This window comes from Entelurus aequoreus, linkage group LG02 (assembly GCF_033978785.1).
Source record: "Entelurus aequoreus isolate RoL-2023_Sb linkage group LG02, RoL_Eaeq_v1.1, whole genome shotgun sequence".
Taxonomy (NCBI): domain Eukaryota; kingdom Metazoa; phylum Chordata; class Actinopteri; order Syngnathiformes; family Syngnathidae; genus Entelurus; species Entelurus aequoreus.
Window position 1 is genome coordinate 86,362,322 of NC_084732.1, and position 22,346 is coordinate 86,384,667.

Genomic DNA, 22,346 nt, shown 5'->3' on the forward strand with positions numbered 1-22,346 from the left:
CGAAGGGCCGGATTTACTAAGGCCATGTGCACATGAACATGGAGAATTTCAAAAACGTAAATTTTGCCACGGCACATGCGCAATCCCGTATGTCATCTGCTGCAAATGCTGTGTGTCTTCTTTTCTAGGAGTCTCTCTCTTATTGGCGGTCCACGAGGCATTGGCAGAATGGAGGCACTGGTTGGAAGGAGCCAAGCACCAATTCCAGATCCTGACAGACCACAGCAACCTTCTACACATCTGCTCAGCCAGTAGACTGAACAATCGCCAGGCAAGATGGCAACAATTTTTCTGTAGATTCGACTATGTTCTTTCTTACAAACCGGGGTCGAGGAATACTAAGGCTGACGCACTCTCGAGACACTTCATGGAAGAACCCACCTGCCCGTCGGTGGTCGAACCCATCCTTCCTCCTGCTCGCATTGTGGGAATGGTATCATGGAAGGTTGAGGACCTAGTCAAGACCGCGCTTCGCTCCAATCCAGGACCAGGCGGTGGACCTCGCAGCAAGCTTTTTGTCCACCGCGAGCTTCGATCCAGAGTCCTGGATTGGGGGCATGCCAGTTTATTCTCCTGTCATCCGGGGTTTCAACGTACACTATCCTTCATACGACAACGTTTTTGGTGGCCATCCATGGCGGCAGACACACGTGAGTTCATCGCTGCCTGTACCACTTGTGATCGCAGCAAACCCTCAGTCAGACCTCCTGCTGGTCTCCTGTGCCCTCTGCCGATTCCTGCTCGTCCATGGTCACACATAGCTCTGGACTTCGTAACGGGATTTCCGGTTTAAAGAGATAACATCACAGTATTTACCATTGTCGACCGTTTCTCCAGGACAAGCCTGGAATGTTACTTGGAGCCATTTCAAAGCAGCTTTTCGGTGCCAAGGCAGCTCACTTCATCCCGTTTCGTAAGCTTCCTTCCTCCTCGGAGACGGCTGTCCTGCACGTCATCAAGCAACACGGCATTCCGATGGACATCGTATCTGACCGGGGCCCCCAGTTGACTTCCCGGATATGGAGAGCCTTCTGCAAGGGGATCGGGACCTCGGTCAGCCTCACTTCCGGATACCACCCTCAGAGCAACGGGCAGGCAGAGAGGGCCAACCAGAGCTTGGAGACCATGCAGCACTGTGTTGCCAACGGCCAGCGAGCCTCTTGGAGCAAGTTCCTTCCCTGGGTCGAGTACTCATACAACGCCATCAAGAGCTCCGCTACCGGTATGTCCCCATTTGAGTGCTCACTGGGGTACCAGCTCCCCATGTTTCCCCAGCAGGAACAGGAGATCACGGTTCCTTCAACAAAGGCCCACGTTAAGTGCTGTCAGAGGGTGTGAAGAGCCACTCATGCGGCACTTGAAAGAGCCACGGAGAGGATGCGTTGCAGTGCCAACCGGCGCCGCATCCCTGCTTCGTCATACCAGCCGGGACAACGTGTTATGTTGCTTGCTAAAGAACTCAGCCTCCAGGTACCTTCTAAGAAATTAGCCCCACGCTTTGTTGGACCTTATCCGATTGTTTCAGTGATCAATCCTGCATCTGTCAAGTTGGCTCTCCCACCCTCGGTCAAGCGACATCCAGTAGTTCATGTCTCTCAGATCAATCCGGTAGCGGAGAGCGCTATGTCCCCTTCTACCCCTTACCCCTCTCCCACCAGGTTCCTGGAAAATAGAGACAGGGTATGGACGGTCAAGGAAATCTTCAGGGTCCGTCGACATGATAGGGGCCTCGTATACCTGGTCGGGTTATGGACCGGAGGACAGATCTTGGGTGACAGCCTCCTACCTTGCCGATCACTCTCTTCCTGAGGATTTCTACCGTGCCAACCCCGATGCTCCCCGTTGCTCGTCGGGAGCCTCGCCTACTGTCACGGCGCATACGCAATCCCGCATGTCATCTGCTGCAAGCTCTGCCGGCACCTCCGCTAGAAGCGCGCCGGGACACGGCCCTGTTCGCTCTGCCAGCATCCCGTCTCTGGCTTCCCTCCTGCGTACTTGCTCTCTCTCTGTGCCTTCCCTGTGCCCATGTCTTATGTCGTCAGTGTTTCCCCTGTTTCCCGCGATCGAGCCGTGTGCCTCGACTTCCCTCTGGATTCCGAACTGCCTCCCTCGATCCTCGACCCCTGCTTGGACACGGACCTTGTTGCTTCTTTCCAGCCCCCGACCGCTTGCTTGCCCACGGACTACCTTCTCGCCTTGCCCCTTTGGTCTGACGAAGGATTCATCCAACACACACTTACAACAAACGCTGGTAACATTTGCATTGTTAATTCTACACATCGTCTTGCACCACTCACATTTAGTAGCATACACACTAGGGCTATGAATCTTTGGGTGTCCCACGATTCCATTCAATATCGATTCTTGGGGTCACGATTCGATTCAAAATAGTTGTTTTTTTCAATTCAACACGATTCTCGATTCAAAAACGATTTTTTTAAATGATAATGTCAATGAGAGATTTTTAATCACTGCTATGTTGAAATTGTAACTAATATTGATACTGTTGTTGATAATATTCATTTTTATTTCACTACTTTTGGTTTGATCTGTTGTGTTTGTGTCTCCTCTCAATTGCTCTGTTTATTGCAGTCCTGAGTGTTGCTGGGTCGGGTTTGGTTTTGTAATTGGATTGCATTGTTATGTTATTGCTGTGTATTGTTTTGTTGGATTGATAAATTAAAAAAATTATAAATAAATAAATAAAATTAAAATTAAAATAAAAAATAAATTTAAAAAAATAGATTTTTTAAAAATGAGAATCGATTCTGAATCGCACAACGTGAGAATCGCGATTCGAATTTGAATCGATTTTTTCTCACACCCCTAATACACACTCACCACTTCATCAACATCGAGTTTAATAAACCTATTGAACTGATCCTCGTCGTTGTGTCGTCTCCTTCCCCTGTCGTACGTAACATATAAAATGATATCCATCCACACAAGCGTAGTTTCAAAACTGTATATGCCCACTAGAGATGCGCGGTTTGCGGACACAACCGCGGACTCCGCGGAAAATCCGCGGGTCAGGCGGATGCATGACGAAAACAATAGATTTTAAATAGATTAGGGCAGGTGGCGGTTGAACCAATTCAGAAAAAAAAAATACATAGTTAAATGTTGTTACCCACATACGAAAAACGAGCAGCACTCTTTGAAACAGGCACTGCTGCAGCTGTCACGCCAAATTTATTCCCCCCTACAAAAGCCTCCCCCCCCCCCATTTACTTCCGGGACTGTGTTACGCCAAATTTCTTCCCCCTACAAAAACCTTCCCCCCCATTTACTTCCGGGGCTGCGTCCAATAAAATCACAAAGTTGCCGGGGGTCCTTAACCAGCACGCGACTATCCTGTTTCGCGCCTGTACAAAAAAAAAACAATAATCGATTTCTTCAGATTCCAGCAGCTGTCAAAGACAAAGTATCCTTCCAGCGACGGGCAGTCAAAGCCAAAGTGCTATCAATCGCTGTCAATGACGTAAGAGGAAACATGACCACGGAAGTAAATGGGGGGGGGGGGAGGTTTTTGTAGGAGGAAGAAATTTGGCGTCACAGCTGTGTCCAATAAAGTCACAAAGTTGCCGGGGGTCCTTAACCCGCACGCGACTGTCCTGTTTCGCGCCTGTACAAAAACAAACAATAATCGATTTCTTCAGATTCCAGCAGCTGTCAAAGATAAGGTATCCTTCCAGCGACGGGCAGTCAAAGCCGAAGTGCTATCGATCGCTGTCAATGACCACGGAAGTAAATGGGGGGGGGGGGAAGTTTTTGTAGGGGGAAGAAATTTGGCGTGACAGCTGCAGCAGTGCCTGATGAATAATTGCCTGTTTCAAAGAGTGCTGCTCGTTTTTCGTATGTGGGTAACAACATTTAACTATGTATTTTTTGGCACGCATTGAATGTCTCTGCTGCATTGGATCAGTCTCCTTTCTTTAACAGGAATGCCTTGCATCGTCTATATTAGATATACAACAACGAGTGGGTGGCGGGTGGCGGGCGGTTGTGGTTTTGATAAAATGTTAGTTCGGGTGGATGGCGGGTGGATGACGACTTTTGTGATGCGGTTGCGGATGAAATAATTGCCTATCCGCGCATCTCTAATGCCCACACACAAATGCATACACTTGCTGTCATGCACATTTTCTTCAATAAGAAGACTGAAAAAAGCAGCAAGAGTTGACTTGGTGGCACTACACCTCTATAATGTTTATTTTGATGTACAAGACGTACAATGACATGTACATTATCTTTAAAACCAGCCTGCATGTGCACAGAGCCCTGGGAACATTTTGTATCTTTATATAGTGTTCATTGCACATGTATTTATTTTACATATGCAATGAAGTGTATATTGTCTTTAACATCAGTACTCACTACAAGGAGGAGGCCATATCATGTTTTTTTTAGTTGCTTGGTTGCTTTTTACGCACATGCACGGCCGCGCACTAACACACGTAGGACTAAGGACTAAAACACTATCTTACAAATATAAGATAATGTTGCACCTTTCTTATTACACGGAGCAAAAAGTCTTGCTTGTCAAAGTAGATTTGACAGCGATCGTATCCATAACAGCTGACTGTCATTAGCCCTGGCGGGAGTGTCGCAAAGCCCATTTTGATGTGAAAGTGAAAGTGAATTATATTTATATAGCGCTTTTCTCTAGTGACTCAAAGCGCTTTACATAGTTAAACCCAATATCTAAGTTACATTTAAACCAGTGTGGGTGGCACTGCAGGTGGGTAAAGTGTCTTGCCCAAGGACACAACGGCAGTGACTAGGATGGCGAAAGCGGGAATCAAACCTGGAACCCTCAAGTTACTGGCACGGCCTCTCTACCAACCGAGCTCTGCCGCCCCGATATGTCTTTTTTTATTACTGTTGAGTGAAAATAGCAGCATGTTTACGTTCAAACATACAGTAAGTTCTCTAATAGTGTGTTTAAAGCCAGAAAAGCAATGTTGTTGAGCTTTGAAAATGACAACACACAACCGTGACGTCATCACAAGTCTCTGTTTGTGCCGTGTACAAGCATACGCAAAGCAGAGAGTTTTGGAACTTTACACTTTGGCCAGCTTTGCAAAAGTCTGGGTTTTAAAGATAAAAGTATGTGTCTGTGTGTGGACAAGAGGCCTAAACGCAGAGAGTATGCGTTTATTAAGTATCCGTGTTTGTGTGGACATGGCCTCAAATATCCAAATATCACTCGCTAACCAGCGTGTGCAAAAAATAAATAGTGTGTACTATTAGTGGGCGTGTTGCATGTGACCTACTAACACTGCGTCTGCAATTGAAAAGTTGCGCTGACCGCCTTATTTGAATCAGGATTGCGTGCGTGTGGGGCTTTTACCATGGATTTCTGCACATTAATGTTGTTATGCCTGTGTGCGATGTGTTGAGCCAGCAGCACGTATCTTGTCTGTAACAGCTTTTCTGAATGGCAATGTTTCTGAATGTTGTGTTGTCTACAACACAACATTCAACAACAATTTCACATTCTCTTGACTAAATCGCAAGAAAATGCGTTATGAAAGACATATTTTCATGTTGGAGGTATATTTTAGTAATATATTTCAACCCCCGCTAACCCAAAAGGGACAAAGGGTAGAAAATGGATAGATGGACAACATTAAAAAACGGCAGCAGACACCAAAATGCATTAGTTTAATTAATTTTAATCAGCCCCATAAGTCATCCAGCAGCTATAAAATTATAAAATGAATTTTCTAAATAGCAGTACATCAAATATTTTTATTTCCAACCCACCACCAAAGTGTTGACACACATACACAGAGAAAGGAGGATTCTCTGTCCATCGTCTGTGTGAAGAATTGTCAGTTTTCACCTCGTTTTGACACGTGCTAAAAAAAACGCTAAATAGTGCTTGCAAAACGGTATTTATTGATAATCACATTGGATGTGTTAAATAGTTAAATTTGCATTTTCTCCTCCCAGTATTGTGCACATCAGCATATACTGTATTTTGCATATTAACGAAGACAGGGACACAAATGATTGCATGCCTTATTCTGCTCACATATTAGACGCAATTCACTTTCCACACATTTAGTAGATCAGCTTTGCATGTGCTATCAGGTTCGCACGTGTTTTAATACGGCAAACCTTTAGTAAATCAGGCTCTAACTGCGTATCGCGTCAAGCAGTCGACATAGTTGTAGTTTTTGCATGGCAAAATGACATACACCAAATAAATAAACAAGTCTTGTCTGCAGCTCTTATCGGCATGTTTGGTCTGTTAAACTAATTGCACTTCTCTTTTTTAGAAAAAAAAAAAAATTGGCGGGATTTTTTTCCGGATACGCATAAAATGTGAATTGTGTTTAGATTGAAGGGAACATTATAAGCATATAAAATGCTCCTCAACATGTGGAAATGCAAAACAAATTAATTTTAATTCTGAATATTTAACATTTTATTATCCACAGAATTCCCTAGCAACAGTGTGACTGTACATTTTCCTGCTCTTCAACACCGTTTTAATTTATGATGGTACTTCTTTAATATTTCCATAGCAGCAGGTCACCAAAAGTTATCTTTTGTGAAAATAATCACTCCTGGCCTTTTCCTCAGGTACACACGGTCCCAAAATATTATGTAAACTAAAGACTCTAAATCACTTAGGTGGATTTACCAGTGTTCCCGGGCTGCGAGTGCACTGTTTGGCTATTATTGTCTTTTCTAATTTACAGTATTAATCTACTTCCTAATTTGCTGTTCTGAGCTGGTTACTCTTTGCTAAAACATAGTTTGAGTTAGACTTCTGTTCAAATGTACAAGGCATGATTACTTGATTACTGCAACGCACTTCTCGTCAGGGTCCCCAAAAAGAGCATCAAAAAGCTCCAGTACATCCAAAACAGCGCAGCGAAGATCCTGATGAGAGTGCACAAGCGTGATCATATCACACCTATCCTCAAATCACCACTCCATTCAAGATTAACCTGCTAACACATCAATACATCTACGAAAACACCCCCTCCTACCTCAAGGACGAAGTTTCCCCTCAACCTCCCATCTGAAACCTCCGCTCCTCAAACACCAACCTCCTCAAACCCATCAGGACAAACCTAAAAACAATGGGCGGCCGGGCTTTCTGCTCGACCGCACCCGAACTCTGGAATGCTCTCCCCGACCATCTTATAGCGCCACAGTCGGTCAACCGTTTTAAGAAGGGACTAAAAACCCACCTTTTTAGCACAGGTTTTATGTAATTTCTCTGCCTTCTTGTTTTTTTTAAATGCACTGCTTGCCTATCTGTTTTATCCAGTGCTTTCATGTTTTTATTTCTATTTTATCTATGTTTCTATGTTTTATCTAGAGTTTTTCATGTTTTTATTCCTATTTTAATTTTCTATTTTTTTAAATATTTTGTAGCTGTGGAGGGGGGGGGCGTGGTCGGCGCGCCTCCTGCGGGAAGGGAGTGTGTATGGCCCGGCTTCAAAGCCCAGCTGACAGGTGAGTATATTGCCCAGCTGGGGCTGGTTATCTAATCACCTGTCTCCTTTATCAGTAGCGTCCGAGGCCATGAGGGGGAGAGATGAGCACACACACACGAGCGAGCAGGAGGCAGCGAGCGAGACAGACCAGAACATTGCACAACATGAGTAGAAAAATAAAAGACTTGTTGAACCCTGGACTTGGGCTCACGAGGATTCTGTCAGTCCCAGGGGAACCCACACATAGAGACTTCCACATCTGGCGCCCAAGGCACTGAGGACTGGAGATGTCAGCACCCAACCCATTAACGGCACTAGGGCAAGTGCTTGCGGACGTGGCAGCGGCAAGCCAGCAGAAGCTCAAGGCAGTCCGCCAACAGGTGGCCCAGCAGAGCCAAATTCTGCAGGCGCTAGCGGGCCGGGACGGAGTGGCACCGCCAACAGCAACAGCCGTCTCCGTGCAGCGCATGGCGGAGAACGAGGACCCACAGGCCTTCTTGGACATATTTGAGGCCACAGCGGCGGCGTGCGGATGGCCGGAGAAGGAGTGGGGGGGCACGTCTGCTGCTGCTGATGGCGGGGGAGGCGCAGTGAGTGTCGCTTAGCCTGCCGGCGGCATCCCACGTGCGCTTCCTGGACCTGAGGAGGGCGGTGCTGGACCGGACCGGCTGCACCGCCGAGGACCACCGACACCCGGGCGCTGCGTCTGGGGCCGGAGGACCACCAGTTCGTGCTCAGGCAGAAGCTCCGGGACGCGGCGACATGTTGGCTGCAGCCGCGGGACAGCGACAGCCGGGTGGTGGAACTGGTCGTCCTCGAGCAGTTCCTGGAGGCCATCCCGGCGCGGACATCAGCCTGTGTCTTTTACCACCGCCCACGTGACCTGGTAGCAGCAGTGACACTGGCGGAAGACCACCTGGCGGTGCATCGCGAGGCACGGAGGGAGGAGAGGACCGTGGAGGCAGCCGAGCGCCCAGGGCCAGCCGAGCGCACACCGCACGCGCAGCGGGAGGAGGCGGCGCTCCGGCCCCGGAGAAATAACCCCTCTTTTTCTCCTGTCTTCCAGGTTCCGGTCACTGCTGATATGGGGCTTCCCGCACAGACGGCCCCTCGAACACCTGGGCAGGTATGCAGTAGGTGCGGGCAGCCCGGTCACGTGCGGCGGGAGTGCCCGCTCATGGAGGTGGGACAGGTGATCCGGGTTGTCGGCCCTCCGGCGCCCTCCCCCAGCCCGGAAAGACGTACTGTGTCCCGGTAAGGGTACCAGGGAGTACACACCGGGCGATGGTGTATTCAGGCTGTGAGCAGTCCATGATCCACCAGAACCTGGTTCGACCCGGGGCTTTAAGGCAGGCAGCACGGGTGGAAATTAAATGTGTTCATGGGGATGTGCACGAGTACCCCGTGGTGCCGGTGGGAATTCAGTGTAACAAAAGAAAATATAGTGTTGAGGTTGCTATAAGTGCGCACCTCATGCACCCCTTAATCCTGGGAACTAATTGGGCGGGGTTTTATGACTTACTGAAACAGTGTGCAGGGGTGCGTTCACGACCGGTAGGGAAATGGGATATCTGCGCTGCTCTCAGCGGCGACGCGAGGTCATCCGACGCTGCCGAGGGGGAAGCCCCCCCGTCCCCTCAATGGCACCCCATGGAAGACTTCCACCCTGAGCAGTCTCGAGATGACACTCTGCGCTCGGCCTGGGACCAAGTGATATCAATTGATGGTCAGCTGGTGCGCCCAAGAATAGCGCGGGTATTCCCTCACTTTACGTTAATCAGGGACAGATTGTACAGAGTGAGTCGTGACACTCAAACAGGAGAGGAAATCACCCAGTTGTTGGTGCCGAAGCGCCGACGGTAAATGGTTTTCCAGGCGGCGCACTTTATGATAAGACACTCAACCGGGTAATGGTCTGGTTCTATTGGCCGGGCATCCGGGCAGACGTGCGCCGCTGGTGCAAGCACTGTTCCAGGTCATCTCTGAGTCGGAATCCCGAAAGAGATTCTGACTGACCAGGGCACGGCCGCGCAAACCTCATCACATTGAGACCAGCACTCCTGGATCGGCTAGGCACTGCTCGTTATTTCACGAGCCTGGATTTGACCAAGGGCTACTGGCAGATTCCCTTGTCCAAGGAAAAAACAGCATTCTCCACTCCGGAAGGATTGTACCAATCCGTGACACTTCCGTTCGGCTTGTTCGGTGCGCCCGCCACATTCCAGCGCCTCATGGACCGGGTGCTGCGCCCTCACGCTGCCTATGCGGCCGCCTATCTGGATGATATCATCATCCAGGGAGGCGGCTGGGAAGAACACATGCGGCGGATGGGTGCGGTGATCGAGTCCCTGAGGCAGGCGGGGATCACCGCCAACCCGGCCAAGTGTGCGGTTGGCCGGAGGGAGGTACAGTATTTGGGGTACCACTTGGGAGGAGGGCAGGTACGCCCGCAGGTAGTAGATAAAACAGCAGCAATTGCGGCCTGCCCGACTCCCAAGACGAAAAAAGAGGTGAGGCAGTTTTTGGGACTGGCGGGTTACTACCGGAGGTTAATCCCCCGGTTTGCGGACCTGACCAGCCCACTAACTGACCTAACCCGAAAGGGTGCTCCAGGTCTGGTCCAGTGGACGGAGCAGTGCTAGCAGGCGTTTGAGAGGGTGAAAACGGCCCTCTGCGAGGAGCTGGTCTTGCACATGCCTAACTTTTCCATCCCCTTCTGTTTGCAGGCGGACGCGTCGGGCAGAGGGCGGGGAGCTGTTTTGTCCCAGCTGGTGGGGGGCGTCGACCGCCCCGTACTGTACATCAGCTGGAAGCTCTCGGACCGGGAGGTGAGGTACAGCACGGTGGAGAGGGATTGCCTCGCCATCCGGTGGGCGGTCGGGGCCCTCAGGGTATTACCTGCTGGGGCACTCTTTCAGCCTTTGCTCGGACCACAAACCCCTCCAGTGGCTCCACCGCATGAAGGATGCCAACGCGCGGATCACCCGTTGGTATCTCGCTTTACAACCCTACAACTTCCGAGTGATCCACAGACCGGGGGCGCAGATAGCTGTGGCCGACTTCCTCTCCCACTCTCATACGGAAGGGGGGCGGACGGCTTCCCGGCCTGAGTCTGGCGGTGGAGGTATGTGGAGGGGGGCGTGGTCGGCGCACCTCCTGCGGGAAGGGAGTGTGTATGGCCCGGCTTAGAGGCACAGCTGACAGGTGAGTAGATTGCCTAGCTGGGGCTTGTTATCTGTCTCCTTTATCAGCAGCGTCTGAGGCCATGGGGGGAGAGAGGAGCAGACACACACGAGCGAGCAGGAGGCCGCGAGCGAGACAGACCAGAATATTGCACAACATAAACAGAAAAATAAAAGACTTGTTGAACCCTGGACTTGGCCTCACAAGGATTCTGTCGGTCCCAGGGGAACCCACACATAGAGACTTCCACAGTAGCACTTTGAGATTTTAACAAATGTAAAGTGCGTTACAAATTCATTATTATTATTATTATTATTATTATTATGTCTTATTTTGCATTTTCACTACTTCACATTCAAGCTAGCTTAGAGCAGCAGTTAGCATGTTCTCCTCTCCTTCTGTCCATGCTAGAAACCCAATTTCAGAACAGTCTGTATTTCTTAATTTAACATATATAAATAATAAATATTTAGACATTAGTCCATCTATTCACCATCGCCCACGTTCTAATCGTGATGCATCGGAGAATCAACCATTGTTCACACCTCTATGGCCAATTTCCAAAATGTATTAGATTTCAAATCCTAAGGTTCTAAATCGATTGATCACGATTCAATTTCATCCGATCTGCACTTACATTAATTTTTTCTCTTCACCATAAACTATTTTACACAGTATAAACTTTCTCGAAACTCTCAAAAGTGTAATTTTGAAATAATAAAGAAATTGCAATTGGAATTGTTTGTAATTGTATTGCAACTTCCCATCACTGCAAATTGTACTAAGGTATTTTTTTTCAAGTGCAAAATAATAACAGTAGCTATATAAGCTACCGTATTTTTCGGATTATAAATCACAGTTTTTTTCATGGTTTGGCCGTGGGTGCGACATATACTCCGATTTATGTGTGAAATTATTAACACATTACCGTAAATGTCAAATAATATTATTTATCTCATTCGCGTAAGAGACAAAGCAAATGGCAGCAATCGTCACACACACGTCAGCAATCGTCACTCACACGTCAACCAATAAGAATTTGGCGGGGGAGGGTCATGGCAGAAGTGCATTGTGGGTTATGGGATGCTAACTGCTATATGCTATATGCTACTGCCGTAGCTATTAAAATGGATCACATCAACATTGGCGGTAACTTATAAAAACTGAGAAGGACTGAACTAAAATGGCACCGAAAATAAATCATATACTGCAGATTACAAGCTGGACGTAGTGAAATATGCAGCAGAGAACGGCAATCAAGCAGCAGAAAGAAAGGAAACGGCGCATACCACAGGCGACACCGGGGAGGAAGAATTCATCGAATTTAGCAATCGAGAGTGACAGATTGTTTGGTAAACGTATAGCATGTTCTATATGTTATAGTTATTTGAATGACTCTTGCCATGATGTGTTGCGTTAACATACCAGGCACGTTCTCAGTTGGTTATTTGTGCGTCATATGGCATACACTTATTCAGCCTGTTGTTCACTATTCTTTATTTATTTTAAATTGCCTTTCAAATGTCTATTCTTGGTTTTGGATTTTATCAAATACATTTCCCCCAAAAATGCGACTTATACTCCAGTGCGACGTACAGTATATATATATATATATTCTTCTTTATTGTGCATTTTCGGCCGGTGCGACGTATACTCCGGAGCGACTTATAGTCCGAAAAATACGGTACTCTTCTCAGACTCTTATTTTGTTAGCGGCGTCAGATAGAAAGTAACATATTTTATTGTGAAGGCTGGAAGTGAGCGCATGATTCTTCTTGCACACTTGATGACAGTGCTGCATTCAGGAGATTTGTACACAGAAGTACCTCTCGTCTCCCAAGTAACGACTGTCGTCCTTTCTTTAATGTGAGTTTGCAACTTTGCACCCAATCAGCAGTCACCTTACAAGATTCTCAGTTCCAAATATGATCCATGAAAATAATAGATTTAGCTAGATGTTTACGATGCAAGAGCATAGCGTAGAGTGGTTCACTTCTAGCACCTGAACAACCTGCTTGATTCTAGCAAGTGCGAGCGTAAATCTTTGTCAACAAAAGTTGGGATATATATATATATATATATATATATATATATATATATATATACACACACATATATATACACACATATATATATATATACATATTTCAGATAAAAGGTAGCTTTATACATTGAAAAGATTGTAAGGTCCTACCTTGAGGCGTCAAAGCTGTCGTAGGAACCCACAGTGTAGTGTCTGAAGAGCTTTCTTCTGTCAGCACGGTCCGCTCTGGAATCTGGCACATCAAGACAGTAAAGTATAAAGTCAACGTTAATACATAGAAACCCATGACATAACACTTTACATTTCCGATTTAACATATATACAGCTTTGTGCTTAGCTTTAACATGTCCTCTGCACTGTACTTTTATTGTCCAAAAATAATGTCCCCATACTTGCCAGAAAAAACCTGCACATGGCCCACAGTATTTTCCTTTGTTGTTACTTTTTTTGCACTAAATTCTAAACATAATTTCCTTATCATGTCTTCTTAATAGCCCCAAAATCTAAATCTAAATACATTTATGATTTGTGACAAACAGTATTAAAATAGATAAAAAAAAGGGAAAATATGCATTTTAAGCTTCAAACCATGACCACTTTTGGAATCCAAATGTCTTCCTTGCGCACACGACACCCTTCATACTTACATTTCTCAACAACATGGAAATATTGTAAATTATTTGTGCATCACACTATTTGTATTATTCGGTTTTTGACCAAAAGTTTGCAATAGTTTGCAAACTTTAGGATGGCCTCTATTATTGCATCTTCATGACCTGTGGGGGAATCGGGCGGTAATGCTGGTATGTGCTTACATTGTTTGGCTGACACCTAGTTTGCCTTGGTTATCGTATGGCCAAACACTGCACGTGATAAACTGGTCCGTTATCTTAACATAAGTAACCCATCCATCCATTCATTCTCTACCGCTTGTCCCTTTTAAGGTCGTAGGGGAGGCAGGCTGGAGCCTATCTTAGCTGCAATCGGGCGGTAGGTAGGGTACACCCCGGACAAGCCACTACCTTATCGCAGGGCCAACACAGATAGACAGACAACATTCACACTCACATTCACACACTAGGGCCAATTTTTAGTGTTGCCAATAAACTTATCCCAAGGTGCATGTTTTTGGCGGTGGGAGGAAGCCGGGGTACCCGGAGGGAACCCACGCAGCCACGGGGAGAACATGCAAACTCCACACAGAAAGACCCTGAGTCCGTGGATCGAACAAAGGACCTTCGTATAGTGGGGCAAATGCACTAACACCGGTTCCACCGTGCTGCCCACATAAGTTGGGAGAGTGGCCTTGCCAGCAATCTGAGGGTTACTGGTTCAATCCCCACCTTCTACCATCCTAGTCACGTTGTGTCCTTGAGCAAGACACTTCACCCTTGCTCCTGATGGGCCTGGTTAGAGCCGTGCATTGCAGCTCCCGCCATCAGTTTGTGAATGTGTGTGTGTGAATGGGTGATGGTGGAAATACTGTCAAAGCGCTTAGAGTTCCTTATAAAGGTAGAAAAGCGCTATACAAGTACAACCCATTTACCATAAGTAACCCATTAATTTTTTTTGTCTTGTCACGTGATTATAACTCAGGAAAAATATATTGTTGTTGCAGATGCCCATATCTGCTGTACAGATTTGCTTTACAAAATAGAAGTGTGGGATACTTATCTTGTTGCCTTAATTGTATTTTACTTTATCAAATGGATTTCTTTAATGTTTGGCACAGCCGGACCGGAGCAGAAGGAAATAGAAAGAAGAAAAAAAGGAAGATATTGGGGACAATTGCAGGTACAACTTGGAAATAAGACAGAGAGAAAACAACACCAAATTCAACGACAACAACTACAGAACAACATCAGCAAGTTAGATATGTACAAATATGATACAAAAAAATGACAGCAAAGAAGCAGTTAGTGAAGTAAATATTAATAACATGACAATGACAATGAACATTATTGCACTACTAATGGAGCAATACAAATACCAATTGAAATAGCACTATTGATAATGAAATATAATAATAATGACCTGTATTATCAACAATATAATTGCTTCAAATGCAACATTATATATATTTAATGAAAACTTGAATTACAAAAGAAAGCAGATAAATGGAGGGGAAGAAAGAGAAGCAAGAAGAATGTTAAGCTTCATCAGTGTGCTGTGTTTTACCCAGTTTCCCCTATCGGAACAAAATTAATATATATTTGATGAAACGTGACTATATGCATGACCGTATGTATGCATATGTGCTTGTATATGTACAGTATGTGTATATGTATGTTCGTACAGTGAATGTGTCTGTGGATATATGTACTGTGTGTATATGTATGTACTGTATTTGTGTACGTATGTGGGAGCGTAGGGACCTATGTATGTGGATAAGTACCTATGTGTGTTTGTATGTAAGTGTGTTATATTTGTCTCCGAGTATGTGCAGGAGTCTGGTTTGAAGCCGGAAAATTCCCACGCAGGAAGAATTGGCTTTGTAATCACCTTTTTCCTCCTAATTTGTGTTACTTTGTTGCACTTCTTATTTGCAAGTAGCAACTTTGTAGATTCTGTCTGATGTGCATCCTGTGCTCGTAAGCTAGCGTTCCCGCCTCCACCCACCGAAACGAAGATTGTGGATGGCTGACAGGAGGGTTCACTCCGTTTATTTAATTCTCCTGTTGAATAAACTTGATCAGGTGCTGAGAGCGATGCACAGAGTAACCCTCTTACACCCTGATTGGAAGCGACAGACAGAAAACAAACACACACGGACATGGCAATTTATCGATGCCAAAGTTTTTGAGGTCATTTTCATTTATTGTTATGGTCATGGTGTTAGTTTATTTCAAACATGCATACAATTACAATATAAATCTTCACATGTTTCAAGTTTCCATTACAACATGTCTGAAAAGGAGTAGGAAGAAACAGATCTTATTTAGGGTTAGGCTCCAATCTGAAAAACAATCGGCATAAACTGCCGTCTTGATCAGAATTACATTTTAATCGGGAACATGTTTGACTGGGTCAGAATATCCTGAATTGTGTGTTTACCAGAAACATTTTGATTCCAGTTAGGCTTTTAATTGTGTCCAAGTGCACTGGATAGTCAGCTTAACAGATCCAAAAGCAATTTGTAATAAGAACAATTTGATGATGAACAATTTCATCATTGACGATTCCTCGTCAAAACTGAAACCTGGTACAAACCCCTTGACTATTTATCATTTTGACCTGAACACTTACAGTCAGCATTTACTTCTGGAAGCTGCTTCTCTGTTTTGTGACAATAGCAACAAGGAAACTGTTGTTTTTATTGCATCTGGATGTCTTTGAGTAACTGACCAGAAACATCATCTGGATTTCCTCACTCACAGGTCAATGCTAATGATACAATCCTTCTGTCCCTGATGTCACAGTCAAATAGACTGGCCCTCCAGGACTTTGTGGACTGGTGTGACAAATAATGCCTGGAGCTCAACATTAGCAAGACCAAAGAGATAGTGGTGACCAACTCCAATCAGCAGTACAATTAGATGTCTTCTCTGCGCTGCGCCACAGCCAAGGACCTCACTAAAATATCCAATCTCTATTATGCTTGTTTATCACAAATGTGATCTGTTTTGTTCACTTCAATAAATTACTTTTTTTTAAACTTTGGAATATTCACCGTAAAAGTGCTAGAGCTACATCCATGTGACATTGACACCTCGTGACGATTCAGTATACAGTAATACTGTACATATCACAATCTTATATTTCCCCCAGCAACAAAGCCATAGATTCAACTGATTGTTGAATATGAGGAAAATGTAATGAATTATGAAAATTATCAGTCAAGACTAATGGTCTGCAACACTGAACTTGCATTGCATAAACTTTCTCAGGGCCTTTATGTCTCTATGACCACCTGGTGATCACTATGTACAGTATATTGATATTTCCATTCTCATATAAACTGTCACTTCAGTATTACAACATCTCTCTGTCTTCTTTTCTTGACTAATTGGCTCAATTATCACTCAAAACCATCTTTTAAACACACAAAGCCCCTGATATACACGTAAACTTAAACAACTTAATTTTTTTTTTTTTTAAACACAGTTTGGCAGTCCATCCTTGTACTTACACTGACCACCAACAACAAAATGTTTCTGACATTTCAGAAACCCATCAAAAACACCCAAACAACCTACTATTGATACATGTAATGTTACTTGTATTCTTCCATTTATTCCAATGAATATCACCACCATATACAACAACTTATTTGCCACTACACCATTAACACCCCTTCAATCTACTGCTCCCACATCGTGTCATTCCTCCCCACTTTCCCATTAGACATTCCTAAACTACTGCAGTTCCACCAGCAGTCTTGTTCCCATTAAATTCAATCTGATCAAGACCCGAAAACGGATCGCTTAGCTCTGCAACGTGCCTATGACTATTCTCATTCATCCAGGTCACCTCTCATTTGAGCATTATTCATCAGTTAGAAAGACAGCTCGAGTAAAGGGGAGAAACATCCCCATGGGCTAAATTTACACTGCATAGTCGGATTGGTAATTCAGATTTTTTTGTCAAATGCAATCTTTTTATGTGACCGTTCATGTCACAAAAAAAATATTTCTATGTGAATGCAACCTAATCTGTATGCAGGCATGTCATGACCAAGCACGCACAGCAGTGCTTACAAAAGTAAAAAATAATTCAGCGCTAGTAGGTCTCAGCACTAGCACAGTTGTGGCAATTTCAAGAATTTCGTATAATCTAAATCAGGGGTGGCCAACCAGTCAGAGACTGAGAGACACTTTTTTTTACTGTGTTACTGCAAAGAGCCACATCCTACACATGGGCACACATGAACATCACCCCATCCCTTCCTCGCGCGCGCACACGCACGCACGCACGCACGCACGCACACACACACACACACACACACACACACACACACATACACACACACACACACACACACACACACACACACACACACAGACAGACAGACCTCTGCTCAGCCAGATTTATTGTAAATGTCACACACCAACATGACTCCACAGGCCAGTTATTTTCAACAATTAACATTGTGTGCACTGTCTCACACACACAAACTTTCAGTTCAACCAAGTCCACATACAAAAATATAATATTTTTTCTCTTACTAAGATGTCAGACTCTCCCCAACTCTCACTACTTTTAAAACTAGACTGAAGACTTTTATGTTCACCTTAGCTTTCAGCTAAATCTTTTAATCTTTTAACTTTTAACGTCTGCACTGTTTTTATTTTTATTGTCTGCATTTTAATTTTGCTTTTATTTTCTTTCATTTCACTTTGTTGTCTGTGAAGCACTTTGAGTCTGCCTTGTGTATGAAAAGCGCTATACAAATAAAGTTGCCTTGCCTTGCCTTGCCTTGCCTTACTATGCATGTTGCTTAGTGGGACTTCTGGCATTCCATGTCGTGGACAATCCTCTTCAAATCTGGCTTGTATTCCGTTGTAGCCACTCGAAACAATTCTTTCACATGGGTGTCAGTCAGAACAGATCGATGCTTTGATTTCACATGTTTCAGGATAGAAAACATAGACTCGCAGACGTATGTTGAGCCAAACATTGACAGTATCTTAAGCGCAGCCCGTTTGACATTGGGGTATTTTTCCATTGGCACACTTTTCCAGAACTCAATGGTCCCTTCCCTTCAAGCAGCTTTCAGTTGGTCCTCCTCACAAAGATCGATCATCTCCAACTCAGCCACAGCCTCATCTGCGACGGGCAGGACTTTCAAACAGTCCGTATCAGCATTAAATGGGTCGACGAGGAATGTAATCTGTGGCCTTTTCAGTTGGAGATCACGGAACTGGGTCACAAAGCTTTTGTGCAGGTTTTCAACCAGTGTCGCATATCTGTCTCTTCTTTTTCAGGGCGACGCTGGTCACTTGCCCGCTGGCTTTTAGCAGAGTGGGAAAATGAGTTACAAACGTAAATCTCCCTTTTGAATATGCGCCTTTAACAGCTTCAGTTTGTTGATGAACGCAAACACACTTTGCACCAGGTCAGGAAGCATTTTTAACTTACCCTGCAGGGTCAGGTTCAGTCTGTCCAAGTGACACAGCATGTCGACCAAAAAGGCCAGATCCATAATCCACTCGAGGTCCGAGAGCTCGGGATAGTCCTTGTCCTTCTCTTCCATGAACAGTTTCACAGCATCCAAAAGCTCAAAAAAGCGAGAGTACCTTACCTTTTGACAGCCACCTCACAGTGCAGTGCAGCGGCAGGTCACCTGGAAGCCCTTGGTCCAGCTCAGCGATAAGATTCCTGAATTGCTTGTGGTTAAGTGCATGTGTGCGGATGTAGTTGACGATTTCCATCACAGGCTTCATGACGTTGTCTAAATTCAATGATTTAGACATGAGTTGCTCCCTCTGGATAATGCAGTGGAAATGACAAAACTCTGTAAATGTTTCGTCAGCTTTGCACAGCCCAGCAAGCCCATTCACAGATCCGATCATGGCTGGTGCTCCATCTGTGGCTATTGCAGTTAGTTTCTGTATGGGCAGATTTGCGTTCGCAAATGCAGCCATCATTGTTTCTTTCACATCTATGCCACAGGTTCTGACTTTTAATGGCACAATATCAAGGAGTTCTTCTTTTATCACACAATCGTTTGACACAGACCGTGCAAATATTGCCAACTGATGCTTGTCTTGTATGTCACAACTCTCATCCAATGCGACACTAAAATACTCACGTGCTTGAAGGTCAGAGTGCAACTGTGATTCAATAGCCGTGTTAATGTCCGATATTCTGCGTTCAACAGTGTGGCGGGACAGTTGGACTTCTGATACCCTTCTTTTTAGTTTGTCGTCTTCAGGAGACAAGATTTCAACAGCGTCACTGAGGCATTTTTTAAACGAAGTCCCCTTCATTTTATGGCTTTTTAGCCTGTGCAATGTTCCAAGCCAGTTGATATGATGCAAGCGTTACGGTCTCTGAGTGCTTCGTAAATTTTTGGAAAAACTGTTTCTGATTTTGGCCCTGCGATGAGGTGGCGACTTGTCCAGGGTGTACCCCGCCTTCCGCCCGAATGCAGCTGAGATAGGCTCCAGCAACCCCCGTGACCCCAAAAGGGACAAGCGGTAGAAAATGGATCGATGGATGGATGTTTCTGCTTTTCTGCCTGACTTTTCAAAGTGGCCAACTTGTGCTTGCGAAGTTCTGTCCCTTTTGGAAATTCCTGGTCAATGTTAGCATGTAGTGAGCTAAAGTGACGCTGAAGATTTGAAGCTTTGAAATGCGCTAATGACGTCTGACATATAAGGCAGATTGTCTTGCCATTACGTTCAACAAAAAAATATAAACTCTCCCACACTATTAAATAGTCCTGTGTTCTTCATATTTTCGTTTTGCTGTGCTTTTCTCCTGCCATTTTGAGAGCAAACTTGTCACAAATTGTTTACTACTGTGATCTCACGCACATGCACGTTTGACGTCAATCAAACTGGCTTCGGCTTCTTCTTCTTCTTCTTATGTGCAACTCAAAGCGGCTTAGGCCGGACGGAAAAAAGTAATCCGAGTATTGTAATCCAAGTATTTCCTTTTTTTTTCGCGATGATCACGATCACGGCCGATAGAAGAGGCCGCGTGTTGAACGCCACAGTGTTTTACAAGCTAGATTTTGAGAAAACGCCCTCTTTGTGCTGAGCAGAAGTCAATGAAGCGGCTGTGTATCTCGGTCGCGCTGCATTTTGGGAAATGTAGTGTTTTTGTCCCGGCGAACGCCAGGGACAGTAGATATATTACAGTACAGTAACACGGCAACGTGGGCCTCCGACATCAAAGAGTTTGTGGCGCACTGCTCGGCTGCGGCTTCAGACGCTCATGGTAGAAATGGAACATTTTGGCAAATATACCGGTAAATTCTGTGAATTTCATGGCTGGCTTCCAGCGTGGACACTCCGTGGTAACATACGACCGCCAGACAATTCTGGATGTGGATAGATCGGGCCGTTTTGGACCGAAAGATGCGTATACGTTGGACCTCCTCGCTAGCATCGGAATTCTACGCCGGCTACATCCAGCGGCCTGTGAAGCAGCGGAGCCTAGTACCAGCGGGGTCCGTGGACGGAGGAGACGTAAGCGGTGTGATCGAAAGCAGAAGCGAGAATGCCGAGCGGGGCTAACAACTAAGCTAAAGGCTAATCCTCACAGAATGCCGCTTCCTTCCGTCCTGCTTTCAAATGTCCGCTCCCTGGAGAATAAACTGGACTACCTTAAACTGGATTTAATTGCAAGACGTGAGATGAGAGACTGCTGCGTCATATTTCTCACAGAAACGTGGCTGAAACCATCCGTTCCCCGTACAAGGCACTTAGCATCGAGGGGCTAACTATGTTTCGGTCGGACAGGAGCAGAACTCTCACTGGTAAATCCCGAGGCGGTGGTGTTTGTATATACATCAATAACAACTGGTGCAACAATGGGAAGATAGTATCATGTCACTGCTCTCCCGATGTAGAAATATTAACTATAAAATCCAGGCCATTTTATTTACCCTGGGAATTCAGTGCTATGATCTTCACAGCAGTGTACATTCCCCCCAGTGCTAACACCAAAGAAGCTTTGAATGCTCTGTACTGCTCCATCAATGAACTGCAATCTACACATCCAGAGGGAGTTTTCATCGTGGCAGGGGATTTTAATCAAGCTAACATGAAAACTGTGTTCCCTCATTTCCATCAACATGTGAATTTTGCAACCAGGGGTGGAAGCAAACTGGACTTAGTGTTCAGCAATATTAAACATGTGTATAAAGCTGCACCACGCCCCCACCTCAGCTCCTCAGACCATCTATCTGTGATGCTAATTCCTGCATACAAGCCCCTGCTAATCAGAAAGCAAGCTACAGTGAAGCAGGTAAGGACCTGCCCAGAGGGAGCAATGTCAGCATTACAAGACTGCTTCAAAACCACAGACTGGGACATGTTCAAGGCAGCCGCCACCGAAAATCATCGCACGTGTGTGGAGGAGTATGCAGAGTCTGTGTCCGCATACATTCAGAAGCGCAAAGAGGATGTCAGTGTGATCAAGAACATCCCCACACGGGCCAACGAGAAACCCTGGATGAACAATGAGGTACGTGCAATGCTGAAGGCTCGGAACAAGGCTTTAAAGTCTGGCGACATGGTAGCATTAAAAACAGCCAGAGCTAACCTGAACCGTGCCATTAAGGTTGCAAAGCGTGCTCACAGTCAGAAAGTGCAGGACTTCTTCGACAACCCCACAAACACTAGACGAATGTGGCAGGGCATACAGGTCATCACGGACTATAAAGCTGCCCCTCGTCCCTGTGACAACAGTATCAGCTTCCTAGATGACCTTAACAACTACTTTGCGAGGTTTGAGGCACTTAACACCACTCCGGCGAGAAAATCCATCCCTCGCCCTGATGAGCAGTCGCTCAACCTGGACATAGCGGATGTCCAGAAAACCCCCGGAAAGCACCGGGACCTGATGACACTCTGGGCAAGGTGCTTAAGGGATGTGCAGACCAGCTGGCTGGGGTTCTCACAGACATCTTCAACATCTCGCTGATTCAGGCTGTGGTACCATCTATTTTAAGACGGCCACAATTATTCCAGTGCCTAAAAAACCCACAA

At 45.5% G+C, this 22,346-nt stretch overlaps 1 protein-coding gene across 1 annotated transcript in view; it reads right to left on the reverse strand.

The window, feature by feature from the left end:
* Positions 1 to 22,346, reverse strand: part of shank2b (SH3 and multiple ankyrin repeat domains 2b) — a 562,868-nt gene that overhangs the window by 309,322 nt on the left and 231,200 nt on the right. The window contains exon 8 of the mRNA XM_062036576.1: positions 12,838 to 12,919. Within this exon, the coding sequence (XP_061892560.1) occupies positions 12,838 to 12,919 (82 nt within the window). The remainder of the gene's footprint in view (positions 1 to 12,837; positions 12,920 to 22,346) is intronic.